The sequence below is a fragment of the Choloepus didactylus genome, chromosome 8 (assembly GCF_015220235.1).
Source record: "Choloepus didactylus isolate mChoDid1 chromosome 8, mChoDid1.pri, whole genome shotgun sequence".
In the NCBI taxonomy this organism is placed as follows: Eukaryota; Metazoa; Chordata; class Mammalia; order Pilosa; family Megalonychidae; genus Choloepus; species Choloepus didactylus.
The window spans coordinates 143,226,508-143,240,179 of record NC_051314.1 but is presented as its reverse complement, the minus strand read 5'-3'; the positions used below and the strand labels follow the sequence as shown (position 1 = coordinate 143,240,179).

General features: G+C 47.1%; 1 protein-coding gene across 7 annotated transcripts in view; it reads left to right on the top strand.

The window, feature by feature from the left end:
* Nucleotides 1–781: 781 nt before the first annotated feature.
* BEND7 (BEN domain containing 7) overlaps nucleotides 782–13,672 on the top strand; it is an 86,537-nt gene continuing 73,646 nt past the window's right edge. For 4 of the 7 annotated variants that reach the window (XM_037846718.1, XM_037846720.1, XM_037846717.1 and 1 more), the window contains exons 1-2: nucleotides 782–1,126; nucleotides 3,271–3,354. In XM_037846718.1, coding sequence (XP_037702646.1) covers nucleotides 1,066–1,126; nucleotides 3,271–3,354 — 145 coding nt within the window. In that variant the 5' untranslated portion in view covers nucleotides 782–1,065. Of the gene's footprint in view, nucleotides 1,127–3,270; nucleotides 3,355–6,261; nucleotides 6,405–8,534; nucleotides 8,931–13,672 lie in introns of those variants that run through there. The other 3 variants (XM_037846721.1, XM_037846722.1, XM_037846723.1) reach the window with 3 other exon arrangements.

Sequence of the window (13,672 nt, the reverse complement as noted above, 5' to 3'; positions counted from 1 at the left end):
AATTCTTTCTGGGTCCCTCTCTAAGGATGCTATGAGAAAGAAGGGAGCCTGCAGGGGCTCTTAGCTCCCCCAGAGAAGACTGTGTAAAAGTAATGAAATGTTTCTGTTTACACCAGCCTCCTGTACGTTCTCACTTCCAGCGGCCGGTCTCCTGCACCTGCCCTGACCCTTCCTCGCCCCCTCCTCGCTGCCCCGGCCGGCAGGGCAAGTTCTCTCCCGGCACCCAGCCCCGCAGCTTCCACACCCCTTCTCGTACCGGATGCAGAATCGGAGCCCACTCCCGCCTATCCGCTTCTCCTCAATACATTCCAAACGCTCTTTTAGTTTTCTTGCAGAGCGCACACTGGGAAGTTTTTCCTAAAACTTGCCCAGCACCGTGCGCCGGGCCCTCCCCATTCCGGACGGGTCCTCGGCCCGGGGGGCCGCGGTGACCACCAGACCGGCCCCAGGGCGGCGGGCGGCGGGTCTGACCCAGGCCCCGGGGCCCGCGTTCAGGGGCCGCCCGCGCAGGCCGCTGTCCCCCGGGAGCTCCGCGGCCTCCGCCTCCGCCTTGGCGGCCAGGCCGGCGGGGTGCGGGCCCGGGCCCCGCGGCGGGGAGGGCGGCCGCCAGCAGGTGGCCCCGGGGACCACGGCGCCGCCTCCCCCCGACCCCGCGCTCCTCCTCCGGGGCCCGGCCCGCACCCCGCCGCCGCCCTCGGCCGCCCGCCGCGTCCCCTCAGCGCCGCCTCCCCCGGCCGCCGCGTCCCCGGGGCCGCCTCCCCTCCCTCCCTCCCCTCGGCCCGCCGCCTCCCCCGGCCTCCGCCGCCGCGTCAGTCCGGAGGCTGCGCCCAGCGAGCGCCCGGAGCCGCCCGCCCCAGAGCGGCCGCAACGGAAAGTTCCGCCTCGGATCCGCTTTGAAAAAGGAGAAAGAAATTGGACGGGGCCGGCCGTGCTCGGGAGACGCGGGCGGCGAGGAGGGGGCGCCTCTCCCCGGGAAGCCGCCTCCCGCCGCGACGAGGGCCGACGCCGCTCGGGCCGGCCGCGCGCCTTCCCTCTCCCCGCGGACCCGCGCCGCCCGCCGGCACCATGGAGTTCTCGGAGAGGAGAAGAAGCAGGAAATCGCAGAGCTTCAAATTGGGGAGCCGAGGTGAGGGGGCCGCGCCGGGGTTGGGGGGCCGGGCGCCGGGGCCGGGGTGAGAGGGGCCGGGCCGGGGTGAGGCGGCCCTGGGGGGATCCGGACCCGAGTCAGGCCGGGGTAAGGGGTCTGGGGGGTCCGGGCCGGGGTCCGGGGAGGCCTCACCCCGCGGACCCCCAAACTCCATCCCGGGCTGCGGCCGGGGGAGGGGGCCGCGGGCAAAGTTGGCGGGTGGGGGTGCAGCGGTGCGGACGGTAAACAGGCCGAGGGCAGCGCGGGGGGCGGACAAAGCCCGGGCCGGGGACCCCGCGCTGCCCTCGGGGTGCGGTCGTCCTCCCGGAGGCGAGGGAAAAGGTGCTGGAGGCGGCGGAAGGAGGGGAAAGCCCGCTCGGTGCACAGCGCGACTGCGAATTGTGGCCACCCTACATCTTTTGCAGCTCTGGGACTGGGGTTGGAAGGGTGTTCTAGAACAGATCACTTACCCGTCAGACAAGTATCTTTAAAAAAATAAATAAGATCCATCTAGTTGCTGGCGACTTAACAGGTGTACACAGCAGCCTTTCGGCTAGTGCTCTTTTATCAAGGGACGGTGCAGTGGAATAGAGCCTTGTCTCTGCTCAGCTACTTGTTAGAGTGTTTATTTTCCTGGTGGGACTTTTTTTTAATGAGGAGAACGAAACATTAAGAACAGACGTAAAAATGTGGCCGTGGAAATGCCTCTGTCTCCTACAATTAGAGGCAGGTGACTTTTTTTCATTGTAGTGTCCACAAGTTCCAATGTGGAGTTCAGTACCAGCTTGTTTCAGGGTCGTTGAATCAACTTGAGGTCAAAACAAAGCCACAGACCTATCTACTTTTCCACTGGTGTCTTATCTAGCATTTGGAATCCGAGTCAGAGCAAACCAAACCCATTGTGTTAACAACCTGGAAAAGGCACGTTTACACCCGTGAAAATTAGAGGGCTACTGCAAGTCATAGAGTTTCTCAAACTAAGCTAACACTTGTGGAGATTCCATGAAGCCTGCTTTCACTTAGTCTGAAAATGGTTTGATTATAGACATTTCGAAGATCCATTCGTGTGTTTTCCCTCAGTTTTGTTTAGGTACAGCATAATGAAAGAGGCCTAAAATAGTGTTACCTATTCAAAATATTTAGTTCTTTCCTCTTTCTATATAATTTTTCCCCGCAGCGGTGCGGCTTAGTCAATCAATGACTTGTACTTTAAAAGTCTGTCTATACATGACTGGTCTCTTGATGCGATCTGATTCATTCGGGCACTTTGCTGCTTTCTTATTTGTGACCTCAGATACTGCCTTATCTTAAAGGTGACAGTGGTTTTGTAGACATTGGCCTGGGAGGATTAAGACCCAAAAAAGGGAATAGCTGTTAAGAATGCACCTGTATTTTCATAGCTAGGTGGCCCCACTCTTTAGAAATAGAAGATTGCCAAAATCCTAGGAGCCTCTGCAGAATCTTGTAAAATATTGTATTTTAAAGTTTGACTGCCATAGCAAGTTTTTATTCTTTTCTCAGCTCTGCAGGTGCATTTTTATAAAGTAAACATTAAAGTGCAGAAGCTGAATGGGAGTCACATGTGTGAAAGATGAAAATCTTGCTTTCTTATCCAAATTATACTAGATTTAAAATAACAGATCAGTACTTTTCACGTGTGCTTGCCTTTAAGCTGCTTAAAGACTGAGCTTTTTCTGGTAAACTGAGAAAACAGAGTGCCAGGCAACCTTGAAGCTTGTTATTGATATACCTAAGAAGATGGGTTGTAGAGATAAGTTTGGAAACCTCCTTGGCCAATGATTGGGCAAGATTTTTCTTCTCTCTGAACACATTTCTGAAATGTAAGAAAAGAAGCCTGGTAATTGACAGTTGTTTGTAAATTTTAGTTTACAAACAGTGATCAAGCAAAGCTGTTTTCTAAAAGTCAAAGCGGTGTTTCAACTTTGTGTACTTTCATCAGAATAAGCAAAGCTTTTAGGGAATACTATGGACTACAAATCCTGGGGTTAACTGGGTTCTCAAAAATTATGTTTATAAATTAAAACAGAGATTACCTTACTAGATATGATGAGTCTAGCCTTTATTGCTTATTTATATCCTGTGGGTCATTAGAATTCTAATTTTTGGTTGTTTTTTCATCCCAGATTATCATCATGAGGTGTATAAGATCTCAGAATTCAGCAACAATGTTAATGGGGAGGCCAAAGAGACACAACCCATTTTTTTAGGTAGGTCTTTATGTCAATTAATTCCTCAGCAAAACAGTGTGGCCATTTGCAATTAGGGGGAGAAAAAGAGATTGTGCTAGGATGGGAAATATCTGCCATTGCTGAATGTATGTCATTCTTTTCAAGACCTTTTATTTTACAGATTGCCAATATATCCCTTATTAACGTTGCTAAAAGTTGTAATTTCAGACATAAATGTTTATTAGTGTCTACACACAGTGCTAATTATCACTTACTCACAGAGCCAGATGCTGAGTGTGCAGTTTCGTGGCTCTGCGCTCACCCCATTTACATTGCATATTCGCTGGCATGCTTCACTGGCAATAGTTTGTGTAATTGGGGTATTACATCTTTGACATCTGGATAACAGAAATTCAATTTCCAGGAAGCTGCTATTTGTTTGGTTTTGCTCCTGCCTTGGGTGGGTTAGAGGATTAATGTGCTGTCTTATTATAATGTCCCTTCACCCCTGTGGCCTGGTTGCTAATCCTGCCATGACAAAATTAAATTAAATCTACAGTCAGAGAGCATAGGGAAAATAAACATGTGATTGCTGGCCTAACCACCTCTTGATGGTACTAGGTATCACTTAGCAGCTCCTCCTCATTCTCCTGGCTTTGTGTTCATTTCACACCAACATTTTTGGACCGAGAAAACAGCCATGCTTTTCTCCTACCCTCCTCATTCACAGCTCACTTCAGGGAAAAGCAGAGCAAAAGCAGCGTGTCTGAGTCCTCCGGGCAAGTGTAGCTGCACGATGGATAGGTAGGTAGCCAAAAACATTGCCGTCCTTTCCAAGTGTAGTTTTTGGTACAAATACTGCACTTGAAGGACCTTGGATGTGCAGTTTGTTATTTGCAGGCCAGGAGCCAAAAAGGAAACCACTTAGGATTTTGACCCTAGAGTGCAGGACTGGTAAGATAGGAGTGGAGAGTAAATGGTGGCATTGGCTTCAGCCTTGCCCGTTTTGGACACCTCTGTGCCCCTAGGCTGTAGGGTGAGGGCTGGAGGCCACCCAACAAGGAAGCAAAGAATGAGAGAAAGGGCCAGAGTGATTAAACAGCGAGAGCCAGAATTGCCTTATCACTGGGGAGAGTTGATGGGACTAGGGAAGCAGGGCTGCTGCTTAGAGCAGGCCAAGGGTGCATAGTGCTGCAAATGGAAACAAAAGGGAAGCCCAGGGGTGGAGTGTTCTGTCACTTGGATCTCTTTGTTTGACCTGAAGGAAGAGAAAGGCCTGAGAACCTAGGTGAAAGGAGAGGGAGGTATCCGCACTTCTCACGCAAGCCATCCTCCCAGGCAGAGAGATCTTTCCTGGAGGGACAGAGGACTACTCTGACCAGTACTGCTCTCGGCACTGTTTATTGTTAAGAGATCTAAACACCAAAAGGTTAATAATAAGTGTGAAATGCTAATATCCCTGGATTGTACTTTTTTCAGTTCCCAAAACTTGATCAGTTGGAATTCGGTGTTTAACTACCACATGATTTAGCTGTTTGAAATGAAAAATTTGTCTTTTAATAGAAAATTTAAGTGATCATAAAAAGTAGAACATTATGTCTTTGAGTAGTTATTCTCCAAAGAAGCAGGGTTTTTCCCCCTTTCTGTTGTGTTCTTGGAAAATAAAGATGCTATATAGTCCGTTAATTTTGCGTATGAAAGAATGGAAGCTGAAGAACAGGAAAGCTGCAAGTGCTCTGAATTCAGTAAAATGTCAACTCTCAGAGGTGGCAGACATGGCTCCTTTCCTGCTCCAAGTCCAGGAAGACATGAGATTGTCAATGAAGGCCCAGGATGAGTTTTCAAAGTTATTGGTCAAGAGGGCCTTAGGTGGCAAGAGACAAGAGATTGAACAGCATAGCAGTGTGCTCTGGGTCCTTTCCTGATTTCCCGCGTATTCTGGGAAAAGCGTGACATGGTTCCCAAAGAACATTTTTATTTTATGATCTCTAGGTCAGTTAAGAAAAGGTAGTAGAAGAACAAATGATTATACAAACATAAATTCTAAAGCAATGGGGAATAGTTACTGATGGCCTCTGAAATTAAGGATTTTGTTGTTGACAGTGTTATAAAGTGATACTTTAAATGAAATTATTCTTCTCAAAACATAGATTTAAATTATGTTTATTTTATAGTTCACTGGTCTATTTGTAATATTACTTATTATGGTGTAGAATTTTGTGTGAGATTTATGACATCTGAGGGCGTTTGTTACCAAAATACCAGAAGGACTGCTTCATCCCTAATTCAGTATGTAGTAAAACATGGATCTGAAGATGCTGCATAGAGTTTTCTGTGTCTGTAAGATTAAAATTCATGTCCTAGGCCGGGAAAGACTGCTTCAGAATTTGGCAGAGGTTCCCACATCAAATCTATTTCTTTCGAATATTTTTAGGCTGTTCACTAATGTAGCGCATTTGGCATGGTAGGGCAGCTCAGTAGGTGTCCTTGCTAGTTCAATTGTGAGTGACCTGACTACATACGTTGGGAGTCACCCCTGCATTTTTAATCTGCTAATAGTGTCAGAAGAGGGCATTGCAACCTGGGGACATTGATATTTTCAAGCTGGCTCTGATGGGGATATGATAAAGATTTGAGCACTCTGGAGGAAAACGACTAATTCATTTTAATAAATTCAACAAGTGTGTCTTTGAGAAAATATGGTGAACTCAGCACTTTTCTGGAATCGGAGTGGAGTTGGGAGTAATCAGAGAAATGGTTGGGACAGAGTCCTTGCTCTCAAGGATTTGAATCCAGCTGGAGAGATGGGACATTTCGAGAAACAGTTAACCAGCAACGCTACAGCTACAGTTGTTTGCCCGCTTACTGTGTGCGAGGCCTTGAGCCGAGAGCACGAATTACCTCTTTCACTCCTTGCAGCAAATCTGTAGGAGTCGTGGTTATCCGCATTTTCTAGGTGAGGCTTAGATGGTCTGCTGGTGACCTCTCAGGTCGGAAGCTGGATTCCAGGGCAGTGTGCCTGAGCTCTAAACACCCCACTGAACCACCTGTCTGTGCGTGAACAGTAACTGAAGAACAGATGTGAACAGGTAAGGCAAGGAGCAAAAGCAGAGCTAGAAGGGAAAGATCAGATTTGGGGCAGGGTGGAGAGCTCTGGAAAGCCTAGCCCTTGAACTCTGGAGAAGGTTCCAGAAGGGAAGGTATTGTAAGCCAAGGGGGAGCCATAGCGCCATTATAATTGGACCATAAGTGAGGGTTGCACTTTATGGTTTAGAATGTGCTGTTGCATCTGGTACCTGGTTCGACTGTCACAGTGCACCTGTCGTTCCCATTCCATACGTGGGGAAGCCGAAGCTCAGCGTCCAGGTGTCCATGTTGAACCTGGGCTGAACCCTGGTCTCCTCTCCAGAGCTCTTCACCCTCCACCAGACACATTCAGGGATCACCAAGGAGACCTTAGGTGGTAGCAGGGCACTGTTAGAAGGGTGGGATTTTCATGAGACAAGTTATTATTCATAATAATAATATGAATATTAAATAAAATCTGTTACACATTGGATTTTGGTTTAGATCTGCTATTATGTACATCTGAAAAATATTTATTCTTCAGGTACTCAGCCTCTCATTCACTTCTTCACTCAACAAATTTTTGTTGTCTCCCAATTATGTGCCAGATTCTGTTCTAGTTATTTTTAACATTCCATTCAGTCATACAACTTTGAGTACAAGCAGCACATGGAATAGTAGCCAAGTCAATCAAGCAGGGTTGAGACCTCTGAATTTTTTAATCTCTTTTCAGTGGCTTTCTTGATGACAGCTGCTCCCACTAGGGCTCCCAGGATCTCCCCAAAGAGGACACACAGGGAAAATTCCTACACGTTTCCAAGTTAGAGCATTAGCCCCTAACCACAGGGTGACTCTCGCTGGAGAATTGGGCAAGTCCATGTGTAACATGGGAGAGCACTTTGTCCCTGATCTCCCCGAGGTCCTACCCTGGTTCTTGTTTGGCCTTCAGAGGGCTAGGGGGCTGGCCTCCACTCTCTCAAGTGAAGGAAGGGCTTGGCTTCTCACCCTACCTGTGACTGGAGTTCCAAGAGAGAGAAGCCATCTAAATGAAATGAGGGGGCCAAGAGAGAGGAGAGCAAGGGCTCCCAAGAGGCACGTCCTTGGGAAATGAGAGCCTTTCACTTCTGCTCTTCCCCCCAAGAACTCGGCCCCTAGCCCCTCGGCACTGTGTGCTTGCTTCCTGCCCTTTTCCATATCAGCTTTCTTGTTTTGTTGGTGTTGTGAAGGGGGCAGAAAGTGAGGAGTGTCCCTTGGGGTTAGGAATGCCGTCAGTAGCAGCAGGTGTGGCTTCTCGAGAGCTCCTGGTGCACCAGGCTCTGCTCTGAGGACTTGTGTATGGTAGCCCGTTCATCGTCCCGAGAAAGGTATTATTTCCACCATACCGACGAGGAGTCTGAGTTGCTCACAAAGTTAGGCATTGACAGCCAGGGTGCTGACCAGGGCCCATCTGTCTCCAAAACCCAAAACAATGCCCTTAACTGCATGAGATGCTTTGTTCAAATGAACGCCCACGTGGAACCCCCAGTAGGTCCAGTAGATGGAAGCGGGGAAGCGGGGCAGTCTAAATAGGCTGAGGAGACCCAGAACACCTCTGCCTCTCGCCTCTGCAGGCGTCTGCAGAGCTTTCAGGGCCCCCCAGTCACAATTTAAAGTCCACTGGTCTAGACAGTTTCTAGGAGTTCATGCAGCACCGAAAATATATCTCCTTATGTTATGGGTCCGAAACGTGACTTCTGAACAGTCACAGGCAAAGTCAAATTGTAAAGAGCCTCGTGAGCCCACTTAAGTGCCAAGGGCTTCTTTGAATATGTGCACACACGCGAATGTGTTTATGTAGCCGTAGATGCAGACTTGGTGGTTCTTTGATCTCACTTATTAAAGTTTGGGAGGCGTTGTTGGTAGGTCTTGCACTTTGGCGGTTTGTCTCCTCGTACCTATTTATTTAGCTCCCGCCTCTAAGTACTTTCATTATTAGTTAGGTAACAGTCACAACTCCACCCAGGGCTGTGTTGGTTCTGTTTTACAAATGGGACGCCCAGCTCAGAGGTGAAAGTGATTTACCCAGGGTCACACAGTAATTAGTAGTTGACTGCTGTTTAAAAGCAGGCCTTTCGACATCGAATTCTGAGCTCTTTTCACTGTGTCAGAGCTGCCTGGAATCCGTGCCCCACTGTGTAACTGATTACCCTCTCTCCTGCTCAGAGGCTTCTCAGGGATTCTAGAATCAAGTTTGAAACCCTTAACTGAGTGTTCAGAATCCACATTCTGACCCTAATCTCTGTGTCTCCAATTTTAAGTAGCCTCCTTCTCATCCACCAGTCTGCTCCCCAGCAAAGCAGAACTTCTTGTCATTCCAGGTTGAAAGGAGGTGCACGGGTTGAGAGAAAGGGGTCAGTGGAAGCTTCGACATGGGAAAGCCCAGGGCACGTTTGGAAGAAAGGATCTAAGGTTCCTTAATGCCTGCTCTGTATGGAGCACTTCCCAAACATGTATCTCATTCCACCCTCACACCAGTTCTGAGAAGAAGGGATTGGTATTCCCATTTCTAGGTGAGAAAAATGGATCTTCACAGTGTTCATGTGCCTGAGGTCATGGAGCTGTCACCAGGAACCAGGGTTTGGCCTGGATCTCCCCAGTCTTTCTCCTCCTCTCTCGTGCTGCCTATGAGAAAGTCCCCTTTCTCCTCCTTTTTCTGTTGACTCTCCGTTGCAAGCTTACCTGTCTCCCTCTTCTCCCTTCCTGACAATATCTGCTTCTGCCGAACTGGTCTCTTCATCCTCTCTCTGAAGTGCCTTCCTCCATTCTCGTCTCTGCTCCTTTCATCAGGCCCTGTTTCACCACAGTCTCCAGTCTTGTTCCAGGCCTCACTCCATCCGTTAAACTCGTGTCCCTCCTGTCAGCCTCTAGAGCTCAGTTCAGATACTGCCTACGTCCGTAAGCCTCTTCACTTGGTTCAGCACAGTAGAGAGACCTCAGGTGTAAAGTTAGAAAACGTTGGTTTGAATCTCAGGTTCACTGTTGGTGACACGTGGGGCAGAACCCTTGAGCAATTTTCTTTGTAGAATAGCGATCTTGGCCCCTAACCACCGCGTCAGGTTCTCCCACAGCATATGGGGAGTCCTAGCTGATAAGGCATTTCTTCCACCCGGAAAACACTGTGTTCCTCTTCTTCCGAGTGGCAAGTCGTCTTTTCCTCTGCACACCTCAGGACTAAAGAGTGACCTGTCTTTGATGGTGCACGCCATGTACTGCCTGATATTTGCTTATTTTTGCGTGTGGCTTTGGGGTGCTCCAGGCAGTTGTGCGAGCACCCCTCCCCTGTTGTGCCCATCGCCATGTGGAGCTGCGACGATTTGACTGTTTGCACCGTCTCCCCTAACATGAGTCAGTACATCCTAGAGAGCAGGAGACACCTGGGAGCACTCAGCAAGGTGGTGTGCTCGTAAGAGGTACTCAAAGAACAGTGTGCCAGTTTGAATGTATTGTGTCCCCCAAACGCCATTATCTTTGATGTAGTCTTGTGGGGCAGACGTTTTGGTGCTGATTAGATTTGCTTGGAATGCGCCCCACCCAGCTGTGGGTGATGACTCTGATGGGATATTCCCATGGAGGCGTGGCCCCACCCATTCAGGGTGGGCCTTGATCAGTGGAGCCATATAAATGAGCTGACTCAAAGAGAAGGAACTCAGTGCAGCTGTGAGTGACGTTTTGAAGAGGAGCAAGCTTGCTAGAGAGAAACGTCCTGGGAGAAAGCCATTTTGAAACCAGAACTTTGGAGCAGACGCCAGCCACGTGCCTTCCCAGCTAGCAGAGGTTTTCCGGATGCCATTGGCCATCCTCTAGTGAAGGTACCCGATTACTGATGTGTTACCTTGGACACTTTATGGCCTTAAGACTGTGACTGTGTAGCCAAATAAACCCCCTTTTTATAAAAGCCAATCCGTCTCTGGTGTTTTGCATTCTGCAGCATTAGTAAACTAGAACAAACAGGTTACTCAGATATTTGTTATTTAAATGCATGGATATCTTAGACACTGTTGTATAGGACTCTAAAGATTTGTTTTAAAATACAGTGCTGTGTTGAGCTCTTAGAGACATTTAGTGAGATAAACTAAAATATGCCTTATTTAACTTGAAGAAGCATCAGTAATATACTGAATGAGGGTAGAGAGTTGGGATTTTTGATGTTGATTTTTGAGGTACAACTTGAAGTACCTTTGGTCCAATCTAGAAAAGACCAAAAAGGAGAGGGACACATACATGAAAGTCGGTGACATGTTGAAGACCAAAACTGAAAAGTAGCACATATTCTGCATGCTCAGTATGCTGCTGTAACATTGGTACAGACTTTATAAGGTGCTAAAGATAATATTGACCTGTTTATAAATGGGTTTTGACATTATCTAGTTGTTAGTTTCCATGTGAAGCAATTTTTTCTCCCTTAATTGAGGACGCTAAAGCCCCACTTTAAGCACCCACCACCACAAAACCTTCGCAAAGGCCATGCCTCTGAGGGAACACAGGTCATGCTTGCCCAAGGTGCCCAGCAAGGGGCGCGTGGGGCTGGAATCCAGCTGTGGGGGTTTCGAGGTGGGGGCAGCATCTGTCCTGAGGAAGAGTTGCCTTTTATTTTATTTCTCAGGAAGGCTCCGTGCATTAACAGCCATATAAGTGAAACAGGGGATATGTTGTGATACTTTACATTTCCTAAACTGATGATGACCAAATCATTAAAAGGAAATATCTCCACAAAGGGCAGAATCTAATGAGATGTGGTGATAATTTAGCCTCTCTGGTTCCCATGGGAATATAGATTTTACATTTGGGAGAAAATGATGTGGCCAGATATACAATAAAGTAAAAATCTTGGCGCAGTGTGTTTTGCGTCTCAAAGTTAAAAATAGATGTAGGACGTTGACACAGGAGGTGTGTTATCAGAGAGGAGTATACCTGGAGTGGATGTGTCTGCGGATGCAGGAAGAGGTGGGCTGGGGAAAGCAGGGGGCCCTGACCTCCAGTGGGTATCTGGGGAGCTTGGGAAGCTGCTCCCCTGCCTGAGTCTTCAGTGCCCATTACTTTCAGGTGAAGACCCAAGCTCTCTAGCCTGACAGATAGACCCTACATGAACTGACACCTGTCTGTTTTTCAGGCTGATTCCGTATACTGTCCTTCTCACAACCTCACCCCTCCATCTCATGCATTAGCCATGTCAAACCTCTTTTAACACCTGGAATGGCCCTAATTCTCAGGTGTAGGCCATGCCCCCTCCTGCCTTGGTGGCTGCCCACCACCTGCCCTGCTTGGGAGCCATGCTTCTACCCGTCCTCACTGTTTGCACTGAGCCTTCTGACTTCAAGTTGCTATAACTTTCTACAGGTAGTCTTGTCTGTTCCCTCCTCCACAGCATCATCAAAGCAAAGGAATTCCTTTTTTGTTTATGTATGTCTCCTGTTGGATTGTAAACTTCCTAAGGATTAGTTCTGCCTCCCTACTGCCTAGCACTGTGCTAGGCACAGGACAAACCCTGGTACATGCAAATGAACACATAGGAGGTTCAATTTTAAATGTGATATAAAGTGGTGGCATCAGCTGATCTCTGCCTAGAAAGCCCTGGACTTCCTTTGTTGTGTGATCCTGTATTTATCCTTCCAGTTTCAGCTTCAGTTTCCTTCAGGGAAGACTTTTAAGTTTATTCTATTCCCAGTGCAGAGAGCATGGCATAGCATGGACTCTCACTATTTTTGAATAAATGAATGCGTACCATGTTCAACATATTGAAATGTAAGGTGCCATCTGTTATCCTCTGCTCTGAGTGGATTTTCGAATGAGTTGTTTTCTTGTGCAGGGCTGTCCCATGCACTGCATGAGGTCTTGATCCCACCCCCTAAATGTTGGTAGCGTAAACATACAAAGACATCAGAGCTAGAGCTTGGTCCTTAGCAGGCCAAGGTTGTAGGCTTAGTCATCGTGTGGGCAATTTAGCTTGAACAGAGAAAAAAAACCATTCCATTGCCAAAGACTGAACACCCTCCCCTGTCATTTGCCTCCCAGATGCTAGTCTGAAGGGGGAGCAAATGAAAGGCTTATGGGCCAATTCAGCCCATCACCATATCTAGGAAGGAGATCAAAGGGTACATCCCATTGGCAGCCAGTTGCTGTGCCTCCCTCCTATACAAAGGATGGCTTATTAAACGTGTCTAGTTGAAAGTATATTTTAAAGTCATTAAGAAGTATAGACAGATTTCCTTTCACTGTTCCAGACACTCAGTATCCTTGTAAATAAGAATCCCTAAAATTGTTTTCTTATTATTACAATTTTTTCCGAACATGAAGAAATATACTATTATTTGAATTCCAAGGGTTTTACAATGTTTTTCACTTGGAAATCAAATTTTATATCTGAAAGGTTAATGGAGAAAGCTAATTATGCTATCTGGTAACCAAATATGTGATGAGACATTTGTCTCTGTAATTAACAGCAAGGAACTTTTATGGTTTCATAAAATTGAATGCTACATAGAGGATTCTCTGAGCACTTGTTTGGATGAGGTGTCCAAAACAGAGATGTTTATGGATGATATAAAGTTGAGCTGAAATGGAACGCAGGTGCGTGTGCCTCTCACGGCATTTCTCATTGTTGAAATGGAAGCCAGATGATTAATAACTTTACTTTGTCATGATAAAATAAGTAATGTGTTCTTGGAACAGTGGTAGGGTACATAAGTTACTCAGTAATTCCAAGAATTTATTCTGTTCCAGGAATAATATCCTTAACAATTTATTTTTACAGAAAAGTTGATGCAACATAATAGACTATGAAATTGCTTGTATGTTTAATGGAATTACATCTCAAATATGACTTTACGCCTACATAGAAAAATGTGAAAAAAAAAAACAAAAAAATCACAAAACTGCAAGGTTAAAGTACAAGTTAAAACTGAAAACTCAGGAGATGCACAAGTTAAGGTGCTTGTGTTAACATTAACTCATTCTCGTTGCACATGTATAATTTTTTCGGTTACTAGCAAGACTTGAACAGGTGCCTTAATATGCATTGCATGAAATATGGTTGCAAAAGCATTGCTGCAGGAATGTGAGCTTGAACATTTCTCCTAAGTTCAGTGTTTCACAGTTTCACTTGGCTCTGGAGCAGCAAGACGTGGGTGGCCCAGATCTGATCCGTCTTCCTCTGGCTTACTTTTGTCATTTGGGGCAAGAAACATAGGTTGCTCATGTGTAAGGAGGGGGAAACTCTGTCCCCCATCTGCCAGCTTTGATGAACTAGGAAGAG